At 40.4% G+C, this 25,938-nt stretch overlaps 3 protein-coding genes across 8 annotated transcripts in view; 1 reads left to right on the top strand and 2 right to left on the bottom strand.

The window, feature by feature from the left end:
* LOC105937697 (golgin subfamily B member 1) overlaps positions 1-1,886 on the bottom strand; it is a 49,642-nt gene extending 47,756 nt beyond the window's left edge. For all 6 annotated transcript variants that reach the window (XM_036135855.1, XM_036135854.1, XM_036135856.1 and 3 more), the window contains exon 1: positions 1,747-1,886. The gene's annotated coding sequence lies outside the window, so the exon portion shown is untranslated. The remainder of the gene's footprint in view (positions 1-1,746) is intronic.
* Positions 1,887-8,107: 6,221 nt separating this feature from the next.
* LOC105937699 (guanylyl cyclase-activating protein 2-like) lies at positions 8,108-14,871 on the bottom strand. Its single transcript, XM_036135858.1, has 4 exons — positions 14,262-14,871; positions 14,033-14,182; positions 13,530-13,626; positions 8,108-9,078 (listed from the first exon to the last, which is right to left on the bottom strand). Exons 1-4 carry the CDS (start codon positions 14,460-14,462, stop codon positions 8,957-8,959), a joined length of 570 nt encoding a protein of 189 aa, XP_035991751.1. The 5' UTR covers positions 14,463-14,871; the 3' UTR covers positions 8,108-8,956.
* A 4,627-nt stretch (positions 14,872-19,498) lies between these two features.
* guca1g (guanylate cyclase activator 1g) lies at positions 19,499-24,595 on the top strand. Its single transcript, XM_012879194.3, has 4 exons — positions 19,499-19,778; positions 19,853-20,002; positions 21,190-21,286; positions 24,170-24,595. The coding sequence occupies exons 1-4, from the start codon at positions 19,584-19,586 to the stop codon at positions 24,289-24,291; spliced, it is 564 nt and encodes a 187-aa protein (XP_012734648.1). The 5' UTR covers positions 19,499-19,583; the 3' UTR covers positions 24,292-24,595.
* Positions 24,596-25,938: the final 1,343 nt, after the last annotated feature.

The raw sequence follows: 25,938 nt of genomic DNA on the forward strand, positions 1-25,938 counted from the left end.
CAGAATATGTGATGTGTCTATCATCTGCAGTATCACAAAGGACTGCTTGGCTAATATAGTCCAGTTGTTATAAACTTGCATTTTAAAACGCTGATGTCATATTTAGCCATCAGGGCAGCAGAGGCTCACGCTGGAAACAAATGACATCGTCTAAAACGCTGAAGGTCACAGAATGATGGAAGAAAAGATGAGAGCGAGAGAAGAAAGGAGAAAACAGGCAGAAATCGCACGTTATGTCGCCTTCGCTGTATTTTCTAATAACGCCTCCTCCATACACCCTTAATGATCTCATTTTTGCTTTGTTGTCACATAGACATAGAATTAGGGCTGCACAATTAATCACGTTGCAATATAATCGCAATTTAAATAAACACAATTTCTAAATCGCTGAGTTCTGCAAGTTTTTGTCTATGTAACAAATAATGGATCAGACGCGTGCTTTAGGCGTCGGTAATTATGTTTAAAGTGAGTTTGCTCCACATGGAAGAGAAGAGAGCTGCAGCAGTGAGATAATCTAGTTTTATTATTTGTTTTACAGTTTATATAATTATACTTTTTACCAGAAACTTCACCACAGCAACAATCTGTTTAATGCATAGATTTGTTTGTTGGTTGCATTTTATGTTCAACATGGATCAATGTCCTATTCTCCTGAATAATAATATTCTGATTAATAAAAAAAAAAGTTATAGTTCTTGTTTTAAATAGTCCTGGTTTACAAACATCTTTATCTACAGGCTGCTTTTGTTGCTTGTGGTTAATGCAGAGAAAAGTCTGAATTAAATTGCAGTTATGGTTGATATAAATCATTTTTGGCTAAAATTGTAACGCCCTACATAAAATAGAATAAAATAAAAGACAAGGGTTCAAATCCCAGTGCCATCAGGGCGGTTATCCAGCGTAAAAACTAGAGACGCAACGATCCAGTTTTCCCCCAATCTGATACCTGCTGAGTTTGTTCCTGCATGATTCACAGGTCCCAGTAAACCTGCTTAACTGGCAAATAACATTAATAAACATGTAAAAGATAGGACTGAAAATGAGTGTAAAAGCAGCCAAAGAGTCCAAAGAAAAACTATGAAACACCATCAGAGAACAAGGAGAACCATGGATCAATGTGACTTTTAGAATATTACAAACAGAACATGGTGCACCAGACAGTAAAGTGACAGTAAAGAACTTCTGAATGAACATAAAACAGTTTTATTTTCTCTCTTTAACCAGATCAATAACTGCCAGGTGGATCTTTCCAACCAGGATCTATGGAGGAAACCTTCTGACTGAAGCAGGAACAACTTCTGGGGGGGGACCTGAGGCCTGCTGCACACGATCAGCCCAAATCACGGAGCCCGGTGAGCGCCAGGCAGGACAGAAGGATCCGGTCAGACCGGTTCTGACGCGCATAGCGCAGCAGGACCCGTTTAAACCGGGCCGAGTTGATCCGGACCAACCCGAACCCCGCAGAGCAGGAGCCAATGGGAAGGCATTCCTGCTCAGATTGGGACCTGTCACCTTATTTTCTCATTCTCGGGGCGTTATATGACGTCCCGGGAGCATTTTTCTGACCCTGCAGCTGCACCTGAACGCTGCGGCAGCTCGCACAGACATGGCAGGAGCTAAAAGGGCAGCTTTAAACCCGGCTAAGGCCAGCAGCTCACGGCTAACTTCTAAGCTAACCCTTGTAAACGCTTCTCCTCTCTCCGTCCCGGCATGCAACACGCGGGCTATCCCGTTTTAAACGCTTACCTCAGTCACAAGTTCATGGAGAACCCGCCCGAGTCGCCGCCGTGTCGAGAAAAGTCCAGAAAAGTTACATTTCGTCACAATCTTCAGCGGGACAGGGCTGTCTTGGTCACACTTGTCAACAGACAGGGAAGAGGCTGCGCATGCGCTGTTGGGACCGGAAGAAGAAGCCCCTTAACGTGCTTTTTTTCCATTAGCAGCTACAAATATAAATATATTTTATAATTTCTGTTTTTATGAATCTAAAATTTATCTCACATGGGTACAGGTCCAGAATAAAACCATATGTTTTATATGTTTTTCCTGCCAGATTGTTCCACTTATGTCGTAAAGCACGAATCAAAGAAGAAAGAATAACCAAGAGCGTTGCCATTGACTCACTTCCGGTTTCATTTCTAAGCTAGCAATTTTATATATATATATTATATATATATATATATATATATTATATATATATATATATATATATATATATATATATATATATATATATATATATATATATATATATATATATATATAAAAGTGTTTTATTTTTAATGCCAGCCCACAATGACATTGTGCATTATTATCTTTTGGCTAAGGAGAAATAAATTGCCTCCTTGGTTCTTTCGTTCTTTCGGTAATTCAAATTTGACATAGTTTGTTAACATTTTGTTTTACCCAGAAAAAATTGAGACTGTGTTTCCTCTGGGAAATTTAACAATAAAGATATTAATTAAATAGACAACAATAAAATATCAAAAACATGTAAAATAAATGTATAATCTCTTTTTCTTTTTCAGTTTCCTGTTAGGACTAACAGAATGGTGAGTCTGGTGGCCTCACAGTGTCAGAAGCTGTTTAGTTTGATAAAAGAGGTGAAAATAAAACAGTCCCCCTGTTCTGCTGTTCACTTTATGAAATTAAGGGCATGACAGGCCATATCTTGTTCAGGCAGCAGCTCAGCAGGCCACAACAATTATGAACAGACAGCGGGGAATAAGGGCTGCAGGAACCTATGAAACAACACTAAGATCAGCTTTACTGGCCATGATTGTGCACAGTGAAGGACTTTGACTTCGCTTAAGGTGCTCACAGCCTACAGGTATTTATTATAGCTATACAAATAAGGGCCAGGGAGGTTGGGGTAGAGTTAATATGCTTATTTTATTTCACAGCAGAACAGCCGACTACCTGCAATAAAGAAAACATACCAATATTATATGAAGGATTAAACAAGGGACGAAGAACTAATGTGCATACTGCTGCCACAGCGTTGCCTGTAATATTACAGAGATCAGTCTTACTGTGTGCTCTTTGCGTGTGCAGGTAACCGTGACTGTGCCAGCCTCCATATATGCCGTGTGTGTGCGCAGATCCCTTTTAGATGCTCCTGTGTAGTTAATTTGTTTTATTTGTGCCGTAACTGTGGTTTGGGGCATTTAATAAAATGTAATGCCTTGTTTTAGTGGTTGTCTAGATTTAAATGTACATGACATGCATGTCTGACCATGTGCATACATTCATGTTGTAAAAAATTATTTTGCTCACACAACTTTTTCTGCAGACCGTCCATTGGGATTTACTGGAGCCTATTTTGCATTTTTGTGCAGGATTTTTGCCTTTGAAGGTGGTTGCACCGTTTTTGTATCTTTGCCATGCAGGTCAGTGAGGACTTTCTGTCTTTCTGCACGAAAACTAATAATAAATGCAAGAAATTTAGGCTACATTTTTCTTCCAAGAGGAATGATGAGAAATTTAGCCTCAATAGAAGCTCCGTCTGGGTGCTTGACTCTTTTTAGATCGGTGAGTGGATTATTCTGGGTTTATTTGAGTTTCTGATTGTAGCTGAAGTTCCACAAACACTCAGAGCCCCATCACCCTACGAGACCTGTTCCAGCCCGACCTCTTGGCCTTTTAATCTCTCCTCCTAACGCTATGAAAGCCACTAACCCCACAGACACCTGTTAAATCCTAAAAAAAAAAAAACAACACACACACACACAATAAGATATTTTGCACACAAATGAAAAGCTTTCAATCTGTAAAACAATCTAAATAAGCTGTTTTCCTTGTAGTTGCTTAAAAAAATAAATGGGCAAAGAAAGAAGGAATCTCTCATTAGTGTCTATATGAAGCCAGTAGACGTAATGCTGGCTGCTAAGGAGCCTTACAGGCTTAGAATAGTCTGTCTAAATCCATACAGTGAAAGCCCCCATAAGGTCTGCATTAGCTGGCCAGATGATCATTTGGATCTGCAGTCTGATTCCTGTAAACATCAGCTTACCACCAAAACCCCATCATGACGCAAACTGGTGACAAACTTAAGCTCAAAGAGACTAAAAGCAGTAATTTTTCCAAAATGTCTCCTTTATTGTTGCAGCAGTTACAAACTAAACATAATCTCCCCGGTTCAACCATTATCTACATAAAGCTTTGCAACGTTTCAAGTGAGAAACAACAAACGTGTTGTTAAAGTTTTTAAGGTGGATGTTTGTTTGAAGCAGGCACAGAGTGAGAAACTGCTGCTGGGTAAAGCTGAACATTTCAGACCATTTCTGTTTGTGTTATTTGGGCAACAAAAGATAGAAAGATTTAACTATAGTTATACTTTCCAGTTGTGTTTCCATGAAATTTGACGACAAATTAAAGAATTAACTTTACTCACAAAACATTTGACACTTTTCAGACCAAAATTTTTTCTGCAGAATTGCTGTCATGAAGTCCGGTTTTGTTATTGAACTCAGAGGTTTTTAATATCTGTTGAGCACTTAATTTGCATCCTACTACACATCTGAAAGTAAATAAAATCAAAACATGTGAAAAAGAGACTATAGCTGAGGTGCCAAACTGCAGAGCTGCAGGAACTGCTTTTAGATGCTGATCTGGGTCTTATAGGAAAAGATTTTCAAATCCATTTTATTTATAAAGCACAATAAAAAAAACACCAAATTGTTTATCCAAAGTGCAGAACAACACTAAACAGATCACACCAAGACAGAAATAATAATAATATTAAAAAACGAAATGGAAAACAATAAAGCTGAACAAAATGCAATACAAAGGCTGTGGTACCATTAAAAAAAGAAACATTGCGAATGAACTCATTCTGTGTCAAAGCGAAAGGAAACTTTCTGACCAACCTGGAGGATCTGATGGAATCTGACTTTAGAAAGAGCCTTGAGATGACGGATTGTGAATTGGCGCTATAGAAATAAAATTGAGTTGAATTGAATACAGGAAGAATATCCTGTCTAATGTTAAATAGTAACTTGCTCTATACATTTGGAGCCACAACTAAAAAGGCCTGATCTCTGAGCTTCAGCCTAGTTTCTGGTTCCAACACCAGAAGCGGGTGAGCTGATCTAAGGGTCCGGGGAGAAACAGGAGGCTGAAGCAGGTCGGAGAGGTACGGAGGAGCAACAAAATTAAAAGCCAAGGGAAGGGTTTTAAAATGTTTGGCTCACAAGCAGCCAGCGGAGAAGAGAGAGAACATGAGAGATGTTCTGGTTCATGTGGACCAGTTGAAAGACGAGCAGCAGCGTTCTGAACGGGCTGACGGCGTGAAAGAGAGGCCTGACTGGTCTCAGCATAAAGTACATTGCAATAATCTTGCCAATTTGTAATAAAAGCATGGATTATTATCTCCAGGTAATGTTTTGACACGACTGGTTGCAGTTTGGTAACCAGGTGTTACTGAAAGAGACTTTTCTGCAAAACGTTGCTGAGCTGCTGGTTGTAATCCAGGGTGGTACCAAGATCTGTAACCACCGAGGTTTGGTGACTAAATGTTGACCTGAAATCTGTACCGTAAAACAGCAGCTGTCCATCATGCAGGAAGTTCTTAAAATACGAGGTGCCACACCACTGAGAAAAGGCATTTTAAACTCGCAATTACATGCAAACATGTTATTCTAGCAATATTGTTGTTTATACGAAAACCTACATCCACTCACCATACAGGGAGTGAGCTCAACACTGAAGGAAACATATCAGCCATCATCTCCCAGCAGAACCGGCGTCCTGCTGCGTCAGCTGCAGGATGCACGGAGCCAGCAGCTGGAAGGACATGGAGGTCTCAGCTGAGCTGCACTGCAAAAAGAGAGCTAAAAGTAAATAAAATGTTCTTGAAAAAATGTATTTTTCCTTGATTTGAGCAGGTAAACAAGACTATTTACCAAAAAAAAAATATTTGCACTTAAAATAAGAACAATTCATTCCCATCATCTTATTTCAAGTGTAGTATATCTAATTATCTTATTTCAGGGGTAAAATACTCATTCTATTGGCAAATAGTCTTATTTACATGTTCAAATCCAGGAAATATGCACTCATTTTAAGAAACTTTTACTTAATTTTAGTCCCATTTTTGCAGTGTGCAGATGGTAGACCTAGGCCTTGTTTTGCTCTGGAGTAATGAGAAAACTGGATGTGTTTTGTTTCCCAGCCCCAGCCTGCCCAGTGTGACGTTGACACGTTCTGGCTCTCAGCCCTGAAGAAGAAAGTGAAAATCTGGAAATTACCTTTGACAGCTGCTTGAAATTTGATCGGTTCTGGTGCAAGAGCTTCATCTGCGGACCTGTTCCTGGTAGCTGTGACCCAGATTAAGCCATTTAATCTTTGATTAAATCAAGAATTAAGATGTTGAAATGCATTTTTTTATCGGTGTGCCACTGTCAGCAGCAGCCCGTCTTCTCACCTGAACATCCAGACGTGACCACATCACCTCACCACTTTCAGCTCTTCATCGGTTGCTGCATCTCATCCCTCTGACTCTGAGCAGATCAGAGGGCACCGAGGTCTTCAGATGACCGAGGTCTGAACGGTGGAGGAAGAGGAAGCTTTGCCCCAATTTACGCTTATTTGTTCATTCTGGCTCCAAATTCTCAGGAGTCCTCTGATGTTCTGATACTTCAACACTTTTTATGTTTCTTCCATCTTTTCACATGTTTTAAATGGTTTTATTTGATTCTTTTTGCATGAATGTTGTTGTTTATTTCGCTGTAAAACATTTTTGTCACCTCTTGGATGATGAAAAGAGTGATAAAATAAAAAGTTTCCACTGATCTATAAAGACCACGGAGGCCAAGGTGTTCACGTTGAACCTAATTGTTTAACAAATTTTGTCATCTCTAAAGGTTAAACCAGCAAATCTTCAATTCTGAATATGTTTTGAAATAAAATAATTTAAATAAACATCAGCAATTTCAAATACAGCATCTTTTGATTTAAAGTTTCCTCCAGACTTACTTCCACCCTGGTACCACAAGCCTAAGAATAAGTATGAATAAAGCCTTAAAATAAACACAGTCCCACAGTCTTAAAACTTGACTGTTAGGTTAGTTGGTTACTCTAAATGGCATTTAGATCGGCTCCCATACGACGACTGCTAAGAGAGAAGACCCAGCCCCCCTGAACCTGCAAGGATAAACGGGTTTGGACACTCCGGCCACTTTATTAGGGACACCTTGCTGGTACCGGGTTGGACCAATTTTGCCTTCAGAACTCCTTAATCCTTTTGTGGCAAAGATTCAACAAGGTACTGGAAACATTCCTCAGAGTTTGGTCCATATTGACATGATGGCGTCACCAGAAGCTGCAGATCTGTTAGCTGCACATCTATGATGAGAATCTCCCGTTCACCACATCCCAAAGCTGCTCTGGTGACTGGAGGCCGTCTGAGTTCAGTGAACTGTTCAATAAACCAGTCTGAGAAGATTCCTGCTTTATGACATGATGTGTTATCCTGCTGGTAGCAGCCATCAGAAGATGGTTCACTGTTCATAAAGGGATGGACATGATCAGCAATACTCAGGTAGGCTGTGGCGTTTGCTCTGTTGGTACTAAGGGGCCCAAAGTGGGCCAAGAAAACCATCACACCTCCACCAGCAGCCTGAACCATTGATTCCAGGCAGGATGGATCCATGCGTTCATGTTGATGCCAGATTCTGACCCTAACATCTGAACGTTGCAGCAGAAATGGAGACTCATCAGACCAGGAAACGTTTTCCAATCTTCTGTTCTCCAGTTTTGGTGAGCCTGTGTGAATTATAGCCTCAGTTTCCTGTTCTTGGCTGACAGCAGTGGTACCCGGTGTGGTCTTCTGCTGCTGTAGCCCATCAGCCTCAAGGTTCCACCTGCTGTACCTTCAGAGATGTTCTCCTGCAGACCTTGATTAGAACGAGTGGTTAATTTAGTTACTGCTGCCTTCCTATCAGCTCCAACCAGTCTGGCCATTCTCCTCTGACCTCTGACCTCTGGCACCAACAACCAAGTCACATTCAGAGTCACTAAAATCAGCTTTCTTCCTCGTTCACGTCTACATGACTAAATGCATCGAGTTGCTGCCATGTGATTGGCTGATTAGACATTTGTGTTAACGAGCAATTGGACGGGTGTACCTAATAAAGTGGCCGGTGAGGCATGGAAAAAACGAACAGTTCACATGAAACAAATGAAACTGAAGCATTTTCTGTACTTTTACATTTACTTTTCCAAGTTTTTTTCAGAGCATGTACAAACTTTCAATCATTAAATCAACAACATCCCGTGTCTCTGGGTTATAAATATGACGCACATCAAGGCACATTTCTTTTAGCGGCTCTTGAAAATGGGAAAGACGAGAGAACATGCCCTTGAAGTAAGGCAGAGGTTTGATCTTCTCAAGTCAGGAAAACGGCTCTTGGCCCAAGGCTGTTTAAACCTTCAGTCAGAGACATTATGAAGAAGTTTAAATCGGCTGCAGCGCTCTCCTTTTGGCGAAACAGGACTTTATTTTAAGGCTTTTTACACGTCTTTACCAGGGATACCAGTGAGTCTGGGGAATCACGTATTTAGGAGAAAGAAGGCAAAAAAGCAAAGTGAAAGTGAAACATACCAGCAAATAAATGGGAGAACTACTTTTGTAGGCCTTCAAAGTCACACTGGTTGTTCCTCCTTCACTGAGCCATTTAAAGTTTACTGTTTCTGCGTTTGTTGGTCGAAGTCCTTTTCTTCTGTGATTCTTTACAGTATTTTAAAGACTTTCAGATGACTCCTTCATCTCACTTGAAGGAAAATGGGCACAACCTGCTCCCAGAATGACAGCAAAGGAAAATTAAGGCTAACTGTTGAAGTTTAACGCGGTGTATATGTTGTAGGAGTGTATCTCCGTGCCAGAGAAGTCAAAGGTTCCTCATGAGTGGTAAGGCTGAATAGTCCCAGAGTCTGGAGTCCAGTCATTTACCACGACTCACGTCTTCTTCTCCTGGTGTTTAATGAACCAGTCTGTGGGTGCAATGTCCAGTCTGAGCTGCTCCAGGAGCCACGGGTCCTTCTCTGTTCCCTCAATAAACTCCTCCAAAGATATCTGACCTAAAAAGTGAGGAAAAAAAGATTAGGATCATGCATTCAGAGAACAAAATTATCTTTATAATGAAAAAAAAAAAAAAAACAATAGTGCAAAATATGCTTTGGCTATTTTCAATTCAATTCAATTTTATTTATATAGTGCCAAATCATGAAACATGTCATCTCGAGACACTTTACAAAGTCAAGTTCAGTCATATTATACAGATTGGTCAAAAATGTCCTATATACGGAAACCAGTTGATTGCTTCAAAGTCCCGACAAGCAGCATTCACTCCTGGGGAAGCGTAGAGCCACAGGGCTGCATTGTACATGGCTTTGCAGCAATCCCTCATACTGAGCAAGCATGAAGTGACAGTGGGAAGAAAAACTCCCCATTAACGGGAAGGAAAACCTCCAGCAGAACCGGGCTCAGTATGAACGGTCATCTGCCTCGACCGACTGGGGTTACAGAAGACAGAGCAGAGACACAACAAGAGAGACAAACAAGCACAGAAGCACACATTGATCTTGTAATCTGTTCTACATTAGATGGTAGTAGCGGGTGAGCCGTCTTCTCTGGATGATGTCACAGTTAACAGAACGCCAGACCAGGTGTACCTACTATGAAGAAAAAGAGAGAGAACAGAAAGTTAAAGCAGAAATGACAACACATAATGCATAATTGAAGAACAGTAGAACTCAATAGAGTGAGAAAATTAGATCCTGATATACTCCAGCAGCCTAAGCCTATAGCAGCATAACTATAGAGGTAGCTCAGGGTAACATGAGCCACTCTAGTTATAAGCTTTGTCAAAAAGGAAAGTTTTAAGATTAGTCTTAAAAGTGGACAGGGTGTCTGCCTCACGGACCAAAACTGGGAGTTTTCCTGCAAACTACTTGAGGACAGTTCCTTGTAAACGAAGAAGACTCCTGATGTGTGATGATTTATGACCTTCTTGTGTTTATAAGAGGTTAGTTGGCAGAATTAATTATAATAATAGTAAGATGAATGGAGGAAAAGGATCTGAGGGTACAGACCGGTGTAGCAATGTGAAGAAAATCAGAAGAAGTGTGGAGGGACCTGTGTTTGTCCGTCTTTGGCACCTTTGCTCTGGGGGTCCCTTCGGGCATCTGAGGGGCGGTTTTTCGGCTCCTCACAACCACTTTTGAGCATTTTTATTATGGATAAACCTTACACGTACAAGCTCACTCTCACAAACACCTACAGGTGGACCCGTTATTATCTTCAGATGTCACCTTATACATTTCGTTTAAAATAATCCTGCATATTCTTCAGTGATGGTATGAAGGCATTGATTGTTTGTACCTGTGATAGTTTATTGGTTTGTTTTTCTGTTCTTTTCATATCTCTCTTTGCAGGTGTAGAAGCAGACTCAGAGGATGTTCTATTGCTCTCTCCTTTTCTCTATATATTTTTTCACGTTTTCTCCCTTTTGGCATTTGTTCTCATCTTTTTCTCTTCCTTTATTATCTTCTACCTTTCCATTTTTGTGTCCATTGAGTTCCAAAGTAAAATCTAATAAAGCCTTTTGCATATACAAATCAAGCGGAGCACTATAGCAAAAGCAGTAAAGCTCCACTGGTGAAGGTAAAATCTGTTGGGATCTTTTTTGACATTAAGACAATAATTCTTAATGCTACACTGCCAAACAGGACACGTGAAAAAAAAAAAAAAACGTGGAGTTGGGATTGGTTGAAACATAGAGCTGTGTGTCAGTCACATAGCAGTGAAAAATACGACCAGGGAGAATGTAAATAAGGAACAACAGAGGCCCCAGTGTTCCCCAGTGCTGGGGAACACTGAAGGCGACAGGGAGTGGATGGGAAGTGAATGATTTTAACTGAATTAAGTGGGCGCAGCCTGAAAGGTATCAATGAAACCAGGAAAAAGGCATACTAGTAATGCCAAGAGAGAAAAGTCTATCAAAAAGGATGTCCTGGGAGATTGTGTCAAAGGCTGTGGTCAGATTAAACTGGAGGAGAATGGATAGTAAACCGGAGTCAGCAGGAGGAGTAGGTCATTAGTGACTTTGATAAGCGCTGTTTCAGTATATTATTGTGGGATAGATGGTCATGGAGTTCAGCAGCAACCGTTTTTTTTTTTTTTCAAGAATTCTGGAAATTAATAGAAGATTTGAGACTGGATGAAAATTATTGGGGTCTGAACCAGGTTTCTTGAGAATGTAAGTTACAGCAGCTGTTTTAGGAGCAGAGGGAACAACACCAGTGGTATGGGAAGAGTGAATAAAGTCTGTAATGAGGGGGAGAGAGAGGCGAGGATGGCTTTAACAAGGACAGTAGGAAGAGGGTCTAATTGGCAAGTTGAAGATTTGGATTTTTGAATGAATTTGGAGACTTGATGAACTGAGGATAAATACTGAAAGTAAATTAATCAGTACAGGTAAAATGGGAGCAGATGTAATTGAAGTAGGGTTGGGTAAAAGCTGTTGATTTGTTCAATCTTGGAAGAAAAACGGATACCAAGAAGTTTCAGAAGTCAGAGGACTACAGGTGTGGGAGAAGGGAATCCAACGGTTTTCTAATATTTGTAAGTAGGGAGAAAAGAGCCTTAGGGTTACCTTGATTCAAACTGATTAAGCTGGAGTAATATGTGGATTTGGCTTTAGAGACGCTGTCTTGAATGCATGTCTTTGTTTACAGTGAGACCAGTTTTCTTGTAGGGACTTTCAAGTTGACGTCCTTTTGCTTTCAATTGTAAAAGAATATGATCTTAAAGAGGAAGAGAGTGTGCAGATAGCTCTATCAGGAAGGCTGAAAAGTCGTTAATAAAATCTTTGTTAGGCTTAGGGGGCGATAGAGCGTGGCGACAACAGTGGGAACAGGTCCAGAGAGCTGACATAGAGTGGCATAGAGGTTTAGGACATGCCTGTCCAGCTCTTCCTGTAGCATCTGAGGGTGTTCCCAGTTAAAAAGACAGAAATAATCCTGTGAATAAGTTCTGTGTCTGACCCCAGAATCTCTTTAATCCTGTGAATAAGTTCTGTGTCTGACCCCAGAATCTCTTCACAGTAGGATGTGCTTGGATAATCCCCAATTAGATGTGAGGAGGAGGAATCCTGATCAGCTGCTCAATCCACCTCCGGAGACGACTTCAAGTGTGGAGGAACAGTTCCTTCAAACTCCCCCTGGCTTATGAGCGTTTCACTCCTACGTTTAGACTCGGCACGTCATCCTACAATTGAAACTCGGTTGAGCTGCTTGTATCTACTTGACTTAATTTCTAGTTCCTTCTGTCACAATCATATCTGTCTACTTTTAAGACTAATCTTAAAACTTTCCTTTTTGACAAAGCTTCTTGTCAGAGTGGCTCATGTTACCCTGAGCTACCTCTATAGTTATGCTGCTATAGGCTTAGGCTGCTGGAGGACATCAGGGTCTATTTCTCTCACTCTGCTGAGTTCTCCTACTGCTCTCCAATCTGCATTATATGCTGTTATTTCAACTTTTAACTTTATGTTCTCTCTGGTATTTCTCTCTATAGTAGCCACATCTGGCCTCCTATTATGTTAGCTGTGAGAACATCCTGGAAAAGGGGGAGGGAATCAGCTGAGCTACTGCTGTCAAAAACTCCATGTTTTTCTTTATTTTATCCCCTTGGCCTTGTCTTTCGGAGTTGAACCTTATTTCTCTCCTGGACGTAGCTGTTGGCTGAGTTTTACTACAACTAACCTTCTGTGCTCTCTTTCATCCTCTGGACTTTATCTGCTTAGCTCTGTTTCTCTCGTAGATGTAGCCACTATAGGATTTACAGCTGCCATTATCCTTTTACTTTTCTCCAACATAGAAAGTACTCCTGGGTCAATGAGAGCTTCTGTGCTTTCTGTGTCTCTGCTCTGTCTTCTCTAACATAGAAAGTACTCCTGGGTCAATGTGAGCTTCTGTGCTTTCTGTGTCTCTGCTCTGTCTTCTCTAACATAGAAAGTACTCCTGGGTCAATGTGAGCTTCTGAGCTTTCTGTGTCTCTGCTCTGTCTTCTCTAAGCCCCAGTGGGTGGAGGCAGATGAGCGTTCACACTGAGCCTGGTTCTGGTTCTGCTGGAGGTTCTCCTCCCTGTTAAAGGGGAGTTTTCCTCTCCACTGTCGCTTCATGCATGCTCAGTATGAGGGATTGCTGCAAAGCCATCAACAATGCAGACGACTGTCCACTGTGGCTCTACGCTCTTTCAGGAGGAGTGAATGCTGCTTGGACAGACTTGATGCAACCTGCTGGGTTTCCTTAGAGAGGAAACTTTCTCACCAACCTGGAGGATCTGATGGAGTCTGACTTCGGAAAGAGCCTTGAATATAATTTGATGGTGCTATAGTTCAAAGTCTTTAATATTACGGCTCTAAAATATGACATTTTCTTGCAAATATTAACTTTGTCGTAAACAAAGGACGATTTTTGTAAAATCAATATAAAATGGAAAACCTTTCCTTTATGTTTTCACTTACTATCTTTGTTCTTGTCCACCAGCTCAAATATGCGGTCGCAGATGTTGTCGACATCTTCCACGTTCCGATCATCTCGCCTTTTAATTTTGGTGATTATCTGGGGAGGATAAAGTCACGTTTACATCAATATTTAAGCAAATATTCCCACTTTTTAGGATGAAAACTGATGTTCCAAAACCCGGCAAGGAAAAGCAGGGATTCTTTGTGGATTCTTTAGGTGATAGTTTGAGGTGTTTGGGTGGCAGCTCTGCAACATCTGGAACCATGTATGCACTGTAGATTTAAAATCAAATTGACATAAAAGGTAACAGATATTTAAAAGAGTAAACTGGAAAAATAACTGGATTATCTGGGAGTGAATTGTCTTTCTGTGCTGTTTAAAGTAACAACGTAACCATATTTACTTTCAAACATAACCACGTCTATTTTAATCTCTCTAACTGCTCTAAATGCTCTTGATGAAACAATCCTAGTTTCTAAAAAACCATGAGCTGAAGACTCACTTTGACAACACGTTTTACTTCCTGGTTGGTAAGGGAGCCATTCCCATCGTTATCGTAAACTTTAAAAGACCACTTCAGTTTGTCGATGAGTTTTCCACGAAGAACGAGGTTCACAGCTGCCACATACTCCATGAAGTCCAGTTTACCATCCTAAACGGAACCAGATACTCGTTGGATTATGGAACTTCCAACTGCTGAGACAGATTTATCAGACAAAAGGACACGTTACCTTGTTAGTGTCAAAGGAGCTAAAGACCAGTTCAATGAACGCCAACTCCTCCTCTGTTGATTTGCTGCTGACTCCAAAGATTTTCTTGAACTCGTGCAGGTGCAGGTTTCCACTCGGACATTCGCTGGTAAACTTTCTGTACAGCTCCTGAATGTTCTGGAGAGTCACTTCTTTATCTGTGGTGGCCTGGACCTGACCCATAGCTCCAGTCAGGAAGCTGCAGAAATCCCCTCAGATGGTGGGTTATTGAGCGGGCGCATGGTCTGCACGGACCTTCTCCAGAACCCTGGAGCTATTTCAGGAACCCCTGCTGAACAGATCCAGTTGAGTCCTCATGCATTCCAACCAAATCCCCGCCTGAAAGGAAGCTCTTCTGGAATATTTCTGTTTCCAGAAACTAAAACTACTCCGTCCTGAACTGAATTACAGGTATTCCACTGACACACTACTCGCTGTGGTGTTGGGAAGCTAATCTGCAGACTCTTTGACGTGACGGCAGAGAGGAACAGATTTGCCTCCCGCACACCACACAGATTAAAAGGCTGAATCTGTCAAAGCGCCAGTGTGTGCTTGGCGATGTGTTGATCCGATGAAGTGTGTGAGGAGGTTTTACCCTGGCTGACCTGGCAGGAGAAGTAAAACTGTGTTGTGATTGGAGCTGCAAAGACCTAATCGGCTTCATGTGCAGGGTCTAAATGTAGTGGTTTTACTATGTTAAGAAGCAGGTTTTACGTCATCTACAGCCTTCTGCATCTGCTTTGGTTACTGAACTGTAAATAAAAATGAGTTTGACGGACTGATAAGCCTAAAAGAATCTATAACCTGATGCTGCTCAGGTGTCCTAATGTTCAGCTGAGAAATATTCTCTTTTCTATTCTTCCTGCACTTCTCTTCTCTGTCCACTAGATGTCCCTAATTCCTTTACAATCTGCTTTTGTTATTGTACCCGTCATCTCCTGTTTGAGCCACATATTTACTGTTCACAGAAACACGAGTACTGCTTTCAGCAAAAAGGTCCTTGGTTCAAATCCCGGTCTGGGATCTTTCTGCATGGAGTTCAAATGTCCGACCTGTGCATGCATGGATTCTCTCCTTGTACTCTGGCTTCCCCTACAGTCCAGAAACATGAGTGTGGAGTTAACAAGTCTCTAAATTGTCCCATGGATGCGCAATGAGAAAGAACACAGGCTGGGATTTGAACTCTCAACCTTCTTTACTGCGAGGCAGCAGTGCTTGCAGCTGCTCCTCCATTCAGCCCTGTTGCATGACAGAAAAAGGAAATAAAATTATGGATGATATGTGGCAACAACAACAAAATGGCAATTTGAAACTTGTCTTTTCTTTGCATTCAGGCTTCAGCAGGACCAAAGTGAACGCAGGAAGCTGCATGATGCAAACAAGAATTTAACGGAGCATTTAGGACGATATTTACTGCAAAATCAACTTAAATCATTCTTATTTGTCACCCAGGATGTTAGTAACATTCCCTGTAAACAACCCTCTCCATCAACAAAGTCAATTTTTTTCTCCTTTCAAACCTAGAGGTACGGTCCGGAACGACTTTGATTCAGTGTAGCTCGTGTTTACTTTCTGGTTCCTCAGCCAATCATATGCGAGTTCCCAGGGTTCTCAAAACAGAGCGCAGCATTTGGTATTTTATCTTTTGGAAAAGAGCAGCAGCCTGCAAACATGGCAGCCAATAAGAGAAGTGTAGCAGAAATAGAAGAGAATACAGCATTGTAGACCCGTCCTGTGGAAGTAAAAGCTCAGGGGAGATTCACAGCAGCAACGGACCGTTTAGAAACGGCAGGCTGTGTGTTTGTGTTGTTCTGATGTTAACCACTAGGTGTCATTATTACTTATTGGTACTTTAATGATAATAAAGGAAAAACTTTCAATAAGGTCCAGATAGTAGAGTATATTGTTGGGATTTTGCTGAATGAAGATATGACTGTAAGTCTGGAATAAATGATCTCCCTGGTGTTTTCCAAGAAGAAGCTGCTTTGTCTCGTCTCGTTTTTGAGTCTTTTTTTAAAAAGTTTGATCCTCTCCTACAAGTTTAGGTATGGAAGTCGAATGAAGAAGACATCAAAACAATGGCCTCCAGACAGCTTATATACGGGGGGGGGGGGGGGGGGGGGGGGGGCACCTGATGACTCTCACCTGCAACACAGCTGAGAGTCATCAGGTGGAAAAGACGAACAGCCAGGGGCAGCTGGGGTTGAAATTCAGCCCGGGAGCATTAACAGCTTTCCATGGTCCCTGACTGCCTGAAATCCACATTTGAACACAGATCCTCTCATGTAATGTCTTCCTTTTCCTGGTCAGCCATTATGGATTAACACTCATTTTAACTGATAAAGCAAAGTAAGTATTTATAGACATATGATGCAATGTTTTAATGTTCTGTGTGCACTGATCACATCCTAAACACAAACATAATATATGCCAAGTCTGGGGTGAAGGGGCCATGAAGAGAGTGTTTGCTCACTGTAATCACGCTGACCTCGGCTCCCCTTTGCTGTCCTCCAGTAAAAAAAACACGGAGTAAAAAAATTACTCTTGGTTAATTCTGCACGCAGGCTGCATTCTACACACATTTTCTCTGCTCCGCTCATTTCTTTCTCCTTCTTTCCAGCATCTTTGCTACTTTAACTTGCTCCAGTTTCTTTATTGTTTTTTTTTTTTTAATAAGAAGGAGTATGTGTTTCTCAGCTTAATGCAACATATCAGACTGACCTAACCTTGCCTACAAGATTCATTCTTAATTCTCACGATATTTGTTAGTTCACAAACACATGAGAATCCATCTTGTACCCCTCCAGCTTCAACCCTTCATGGGTTAATCTGGGGGGCTCGACCCCCCCAGATTAACCCATGAGACCCCCTGAAAGCCTCAAAAGCTAAATTTAAAGGGGGTCCTAAATTGTGTCAAAAAAATTTAAAATCAAATATTTTTTGTCACTAATGGTCACTAAAATGTTTTTAAGCTCAACATGTCCAGTATTCAATAAAAATTTTTTTTTTTACAGATATGTTTTGTTTTTTGCCAAGTGGAACCAGCCAATCCTGTTTGCGTATGCAAATTAGCCATGTGCGCGCGCAAAACAGAAGAAAGACGTAATGTTGACAACAATTAATACTAAAAATGTTTAAATTTTAGTATTAGGGACTGATCTTATCTGTTGTGCCTGTGCACTTTATCTGTTTCATTGTTGGTGAATGAGAAACGTCCTCTCGAGTCCTTGTATGTCTGGTGAATGTGAAGAATTGACATTAAAGCTGACTTTGACTTTGACATTATAATGTTATAGGCCTACTGCATATTGAGAAAATTTAGATCGGTATTACGCAACAATCGGGAGATGAGGACCCCCCCAAACATTGACAGGTATTTCGCACACTGGTTTAAGGCCACCAACATAAACGTTGCAGCACAGGTGGACGCACGCCTAGCTGCTGCTATCACATCTGATTTGTAAGAATCCACGCTTTCATTTTTGAAAGAAGAACAGCAAGAATTGCCTTGACAGAAGCATCTGAACTGTTATGTTGTGACGTTCCATTTGGGCACATCAACAGGGGGGCTGTTAAAGATTATGAGATTACAGATGCTGGAGCTGCGGAAAGCAGTTAACGGGGAAACAACAGATAACTCACAGACACTGAGGACTCAGAGGCTGACATACTTAGATTGGACAAAATGGACTGATTAATGAAAAGGGTCATAGTCACTTCCACAATATGAAGAGATATTCTCCACCAATGTCATGCAAGCAACAATGATATGATACGGCACTCTCCCTTGCAGTTATGTACACACTAGGTTCTATATAATGGTTGTGTAAGTGATAATCTTCACTCTCCACTTGCGGATTTACCCGCCCTGCATCGTGTTTATGTACAAGAGTCCAATACTGAAGATGCATAATTCCTCTGGCTCGTTAGTGTAAATACGTTAAAGTATAGTTTCTGTTTCAAGAGTTGTTTCTTACTAAATAAGAGAACTATAAAGCAGACCACTTTTTCAGGGTAAAAAACTGGGAGAACCAGCAACTGGATGCGGTCAATTCTTAACACAAGCATAAATTCTTGTGGTTTCTCATCACTGTACTGCTTATGTTTTTATTTGATGCTGTGATTGGCTAAAACCAACCTTTGATAGGTTCCAATCAGCTAAGAGAGTTCTGCTGAATGTCCCTCCTTTCACCAAATGGATTTGATGGGAGCAAGCTCAGATTAATAATGTGCAGACATTACAAATTAACAGTCAGGCTGGCTCAGTTAAGATTGTCGGCATCTGACGTTGTACTGTGGCACCTGTGTCTTATTATTGGGTAGAGAGAAAAAAAACACTTCTACCATCAGCTGGAATCCTCGCTAACCTCCCTATGGCCACCCTGCCCCTGAGAACAGCTGAGATCAATTAGGACAGACGAGCTGAGGAGATTAATGGTCAGGATTTGATGATACAAAATATACAATGAACAAGAGAATTAACAGAGAACCAAATTAGAATTGCAATGACAACTAGAGAACACAAACAGCTGAGAAAAATACAGACATAAAATAAACTAACAACCCTCACATTCATGACATTATTTTATTAAAATATTTTAAAAATGTTGATTTTTTTTTGGCTCTCGAGTGGTTTTAATTTGACTATTTTGACCTTAGTGACAACGTTTCCGAACCAGTGCTGTAAAGATTTTGTTGAATTGTTCATTTCCTCTTTATTACAGAAAAAAACAGCAGAAGGCAGCATCCTGATTTCTACCAAATCACAAATTGTCTTGTTGAAATTTACAAACATTTGACAAGATGCTGAGAACAGGGTAAGGCAGTCATAGGAGGCTGGCACACTGGTTTCATTCAGGGCTGCATCCTCCCTTCGCTCCCTGGAGCCCCACTGTTGTATAAAAGTGGAATTAAAGGAAGACAAACCTGAAAACTGGTGTTGAAATGCATTCGAGATATTTGGAAAGTAAGTACATATATGCAATGGGTCAACAAAGTGATAATTACTTAAAGTTAGAGTATTAAACATCATCAGTTCAGATGCTTCTGTCAAGCATTAGCTATAAAACAGCGGGTCTATTTCAAGAGGTTAAACTTTTTATGCAAGAGTTTAACAAGATAATGAGATTAATGTCTTAGAATCATGCCTCCCAAGAGAGGCGAGAGGCGAGACGATGGTGCAAATCTCTTCAGTGTGACTTGAGTCAGTTGGAGTCGTCACAGCCCGGGGAAACGGGGAAAGACGATCCGAACTTTTTGTCACAAACTCTGCAGGAATCTTTTCAACCAAAGCGTCCGGAAAGGATGAGAACGGAAAAAAGCTGCAGTGAGGAGGTGGATGTGGCGCAGATCCAGGAGATGTGTGTCATTTTTCTGAGGGAATGTCCCAGTGGCGCCTTGCATTTGCACGAGTTCAAAAGGATCTTCGGCGTCCAGAGCAGCTCGGCAGAGGAGTCCCTCTTCCTCGAGACGATCTTCCGCTCGTTCGACACCAACCAGGTGAAGGATCTTTAAACCCAGCAGCTAGGAATTAGATTCTACTGCCTGAGTGACTAAGTATGGTTTATCCACAGGACAACACGCTGGACTTCATCGAGTACGTTGCTGCCCTCAACTTGATCTTGAGGGGAAATCTGGAAGATCGGCTCAAGTGGTCCTTCAAGATGTACGACCGCGATGGGAACGGGAAGCTGGACAGGAAGGAGGTGAAGCGGCTCATAAGGGTGAGAAGAAAAGAAACTGTTTTATGGAAATGTTTTGGCAGAAATGTCTGAGCAGAGCAGAGACACCAAGAAGTCAAAAGTGTAAACTATTAACAAGTTCCATAACCAAAAGCCCCCCTCAGGGTGGACTTTGGTGCCCCAGTAATCTGGGATTAGGGCAAGAGGTTAGAGTCAAGTCATGTGGCTCCATTGACAGAAAAAGAGTTGAGCAGTTGTGATCCTAATCACCTTTAACCTGAAGATCAAGGTGGTAATGCGGCTAAGACACCCTGGCCATGTTCATCAAAACTCTTCAGTACATCTGGTCTGGTAGATGATGAACAACATGTTGCCTCGTTCTGTTTTTACACTTCATTAATCAATTATGGACAGGCAGACGTGGGCCACCCTGTATGCAAAATATCAGGTTTTTGTATTTTTCTAACATGCTGGCAGCAGAGATTGTGGTTCCTTTGTGTGTTTTTTTTCATTCTGTGAATCACAATAAACATAAAACATTCAGTTATGAATTAAATAAACACAGATGCAAAACTCAGGTGCTGCTGAGATAATTAAACTACTGGCATCTGAAGAAAAAGATGAAATACAAAAATCTGAGCAAAAAATCCAAGATTTATTCATAAAAAGACCCATAAACATGAAATTGTGAAAAGAAATATCACGTCTTACAGAATTTGTTTTAAAATGACCATATTGTGGCATTTTGTTAAACCATAATTAACTGTTTTTTACATTAATTTATGATTTTATCTTTAAATATTACCCAGCTTTGTTGTTTTCTAAATGTCTTAGACATAGTTTTAATTGTAATTTCATACCATCTTTTAAATGATGTGTTTCTTTATTTATGATACATGTATTATATACCAAAGTGATGAGAAACAAGTTGATGTGGGTGTGTGTCTGATATTTAGAAAATATAGTATTGTCATTAATAATAATAATAATAATAATAATAATAATAATAATAATAATAATAATAATAATAATAATAATAATAATAAGGCAGTTTGGTAAAAAAATATTTATGTTACGTAATTGTATTCATTATGTTTAGTTGATTATGTTCTTAAACTGCTTAGTTTTGCAACAGATATTTAATCCCTTTTCTGTTTTGCTTTACATGAAAAAGGATTTGCTGTGGGAATTTATAATTCACGGATTAAACCCACATTTATCCAACACAGATTCTTCAGAAAATCAAGCTTCAGAAGAGTGAAGTCGGACTGACTCCGTCCCAAATCTGTGACCGGATCTTTGAGCTCGTTGATGACAATAATGACGGTAAGTTGGAGAACAAATTCATCAACAGTTCACAAAATAAGAAAATCAGGAAAAGGTTTAATATTTTTGTTACTCATTTCAAAATGTGAAACTCATTTATTGTATAGATTACACAGAGATAAATATATAACTACAGAGAATCAGTGTCTCAGAACATTTTCACATATCATCAGAGCAATTTAAAAGGAAATTTTAAGCAAAAATCTTAGGTTTCTGAAAAGTCAGTTTACTTCTTTGTATTCAATACTTCTGTCTGGTCTGGGCTCCTTTTGCATGAATTTATGCATCAATGCGGCCGCTGCGGCGTGACACGGAGGAGATCAGGTGTTTAGGAAGCCCCTTGGTTCTAATGTTTCTCATCGTCCTCTGGACAATATTTTGCTGGATGTTGCAGACTCCATCTGCTCCAGCACAGACAATAATAGCTAGCTGATGCATTGAGCGCTGAATCGCACGTCAACGTCACCGCCATATTGGAAGTGGCATAGTGGATGCCTGATTGTTGGGAACGGCGGTTCTTTTGGGTCTACTGTATCACTAGAATCATAACAGTAAAGTTATTCGTTCTAAAGATTTGTTCACTCAAACTACATTTTCTGTTCCTTTACATTTAAAATACAAAATAAGCATGACTTTAGTGTCACTGAGTGTGCTATTTTATAGAACTGTAACTGCTTATTTAGTTTCTTCACAGTTAAAAACAGGCATTAAAGATCAGGCTTTATTTTGTAAGTTCTAGCAACTGGAACTCAGTCAGCTTGGATGGAAAAAGAAAGAATATCTAATCATGTTCGTCAGTCCTGTCTGTCCATTGGTGTAGTATGTGAGTAACTTATACTGCGCTACTTTCAGTACGATTCGCATACTGCACGTACTGCAGCTTTGTTCTCTCTGCAATGCAGACTTCACACGCTGTTTTTTCCGGCTGTGAACGAAGTCATCCAGAATTTGTTTACGCTGTGAATGAAGCAGCACAGTACTTCCCTTCAACAGAGGAGAATTAACAAGTCTGTGTGTGTCTTTGTCAACAGACAAGGCGCACCGGATTATAAACCACATTAAATATTCATCCCAAGTGTGTAATATCCTCCTCCACGTCCACAGCTCTCTATCCGTCTCTGTCAGGAGGACAGAGTAGCTGGACTACACTGCCCTGTTTCTAACATAAGGCCAAAATAAATGCAACTTTTATATTGAATTAACTTACTAGATTTATTGTTGCTAGCACGTTCTCCAGGCACTTCTACATGCATGCACTTCTAGTTTAGACATTACAGTCAGGCAGTCTGGTAGACAGCTCAGGGGTCCTCAGGTAGTGACACAGTGTACCGTAATGCCTTTAATATCCATTGAGCTTTGTTGCTAACCAAAGTCATACTTACACATTTTAACAGATCTTTGAGCGTATTGTATCACATAGAATCGGTCAGTAAGCACAACGGTGATCATATATAAGGTGCAACGGATTATAAGGCGCAGCATAAATATTTGAGAAAATTTAAGGATTATAAGGGCACCTTATAGTCCAAAAAATACGGTATGCATTGCATGCAAATATTGTACTTCTGGTCACGTGGTCTTGTACATATACACAAAGGTGCTTTGTTTATTAATAAATAGAGCAAACACAAAGAGCAAAACATAAATAAAATATATTAGACTAACAGGTCGCGATTTTTCAACTGGAAACCCTTTGTAAGCAACCAGAGTGAGCCACTAGTGAAGGAATTCATAGAGCTATAGTACGAGACTACCTTCTTAGGCTAAGTTATCGCTGTTGCTGGTACATCTTTTCCTACCAGACCTTTTCCTTCCACTCAACTTTCTATGAATATGCTTGGATCCAGACTCCATGAATAACCAGCTTCCTTAGCAATGACCTTGTGGAGCCAGTTAATGACTTCTGGACATGTGGCTTCGCTGGGATGATGTCGCCTACTCACCCAGACTGAGACCATTTAGAGCCTTCGTCTACATCAGGGGCGTCAAACTCATTTCGTATGATGGTCACTTTGGCATCATGAAGTCATTAAGATGCACCTGTATAGATGATACTTTTGATTTCAGAATTTCATTCCCCTTCACAAAAAATTAAAAAAAAGAAATTAAAATAAATCACAGTAACATAAAATTAGCACAATTGAAAAGTTTATCTGAAAAAAAAATTTAATGTTGGGTTGAGTTACACTTTAAACTCATCTTTTCTGCATCACTTCTTCTCTTTTCGGACATTTCTGGCTTGTTATATTGTGTTGTGGGAAAACTGACATCTATTGGCAGGATGCTGTTACTACACAATTTAAAAAAATCTACATTCTCTACAGGAGACAGTTTTAGCCACTTCATACATTTTAAAATGATTTATGCCTCAACTTTATGACATGGTATGCCTTTTTTGGTTCTTGAGGGCCGGATAAATTGCCTTGATGGGCCGGATTTGGCCCACGCTCCTTGAGTTTGAGATGTGTGATTTAGAGGTTCTGGAAAACCTTTATAGGTGTTTGGAGTTAATCAGCTGATTAAGGTGCGACAACATGACTTTCTAGTGTCTAGAAACAATATTCTAATTTTCTGAGACACTGAATGGAGGATTTTCATTCTCTGAATATCATAATCATTAAAATTACAAGAAATCAAGGTTTGTGTAATGAATCTATATAACAAACAAGTCTTTTTTTGTACAATTAAAATCCTTACCCAGGCTGTGTTTGAGATTCCAAAGAGCTTTCAGAAATAAAACTTAAATTTTTTCTCCAAAAATGTAGTTTTTCAAAAAAACAACAACAATTCTTTCAGGAGGTAGGCCAAAAACAAAACAAAAGTTCTTTGCTTTTACGTAGAAATGAAGTTGTGGTAGCTCTGATTGTTGGTTCCTGTCTATAGGAGAGATAACCCTGGGTGAGTTTATGGAGGGGGCCCAGAAGGACGAGTGGCTCATGGACCTTCTCAATCTAGATGCCGACACGTCCGGCTGGGTGATCCAGAACTGCAGAAAACTACCATGACGCCTCACTTTTAGTGCTCATTTTTAACCTCTTCCTCTGGTTTAAAAAGACTTGCCTTGTGGTTCTGACCCATCTCATGAACTTGGAGTTGGATCGCTTAATGTGGCAGAAGTTCTGTTGGGATTCTGTGCCGGTCCGATGGACAGTGAGTGGGTTTTAGCGATAAATAAAGACAAATGAACTGCTAAACATTCACATCTGAAATCCACACTGATGGACTATTGCAGTTTTCAATTTAGCTGAATATTATTTCCTACATTTTGGGTCTTCATAGTGATGCATTGAGATCATGAATATTTTATTTACAGTGTCCCGTTGGATTAGAGTTTAAAATGTTTTAGAACATGTCACGTTCTGAAGCTGGTTGGGATCATCGTTGGTCCTGCAGATCTGGAGGAACCAATCTGTGCTGATCTGAAAGGGGATGGAGCGATGAATGAAGTTCAGTTTGTTGTCCTACATTTTGTGATCTTGAAAATGAGAGAAAGTGGAAGAATAAAGAGGAATGTTTTGCTACTGATCTGTGTGTCGTTTATTCTGCCTAATTTACTGCAGCCTTGCATCATTTGGCGTTCAGAAGCTTCAATCCACGGCTTCTGGGCATTAACGTCATTATTTTAATAATTTATTCAAACTGTTATCAGCATCGCTCTGGTGCACCAGGATAAATTCATTTATGTGATCCACACCAGGTCAGGTAAATTGCATAAAGTGGATGAAGTAATGAAGGAGCAGGTCTACATTTAATTTCTTTACCTTCTAGACGAATACCTAAACTTCTATTTCTGTCAAATTGTTTTAGAGAATGTTACTTTTAATCCCTAATAATCTTAGCTGCCGACCCACAGCATTTATTAGTCTGGCTTTAAACAACACTTTTAAACAGAAACGGCACTCGTCAAGGTTGTCTTTTGCATACAGTGAACTCCGGTAGCTCTGTGGTCCTTCTTCTCCTTGATCTGACTGCTATGTCACAGGATCTGCTCTCTAACTTTAAACATTTTGTAGGGATCATATTAAGCATTGTCATGTTTTTAATCTCACCTTTATCAGGCTTTATCAGTTCAGTTCAGTGATTTCTCCTGAGCTCCAGCTCCCCTCTCTTCTGGTGTGCCCCAAGGCTCCATCTTTGGTCATTTGCTTTTTTATACTTCCTGCCACTTGTCTTGCCTTTTCAACGTTAATTGCTACGCAGATGATGACCCGATATACCTACTGAGTCTCTGAGTGTGGTTACATCCTGGATGACCGGGAATTTTTTACATCTAATGACCAAAAATGAGATTGTTCTGTTTGGGCAAAGTCATATTTATGGTGGTGGAAAATGACAGCATCTCCTCTAAAACATGTGAGCAGCTGCACTCATGGAGGAGATGAGCGGGAACTGATCTCAGCTACGTTGTCCCCCGGTCCGTTGAGGTCAATGCTTCCATATTTTCTGTGGGATTGTTTGGATTATGAGTTGTTTTTGTTACGTCTTTATGGTGAAAGCTGCAGCCAAGTACAACGATGTGCAAGAGGCCATTGCCTCAGATTCAGAGGAGACCACTGGTGGGAACAGAAGGGGATGCAGCCAAGCAAAGGGTGTGATTACTTTATGTCTGCTCTTAGCATCAATAAAATGTAGGAATTCGATGGAATCACCGT

Source organism: Fundulus heteroclitus, chromosome 4 (assembly GCF_011125445.2).
Source record: "Fundulus heteroclitus isolate FHET01 chromosome 4, MU-UCD_Fhet_4.1, whole genome shotgun sequence".
Taxonomy (NCBI): Eukaryota; Metazoa; Chordata; class Actinopteri; order Cyprinodontiformes; family Fundulidae; genus Fundulus; species Fundulus heteroclitus.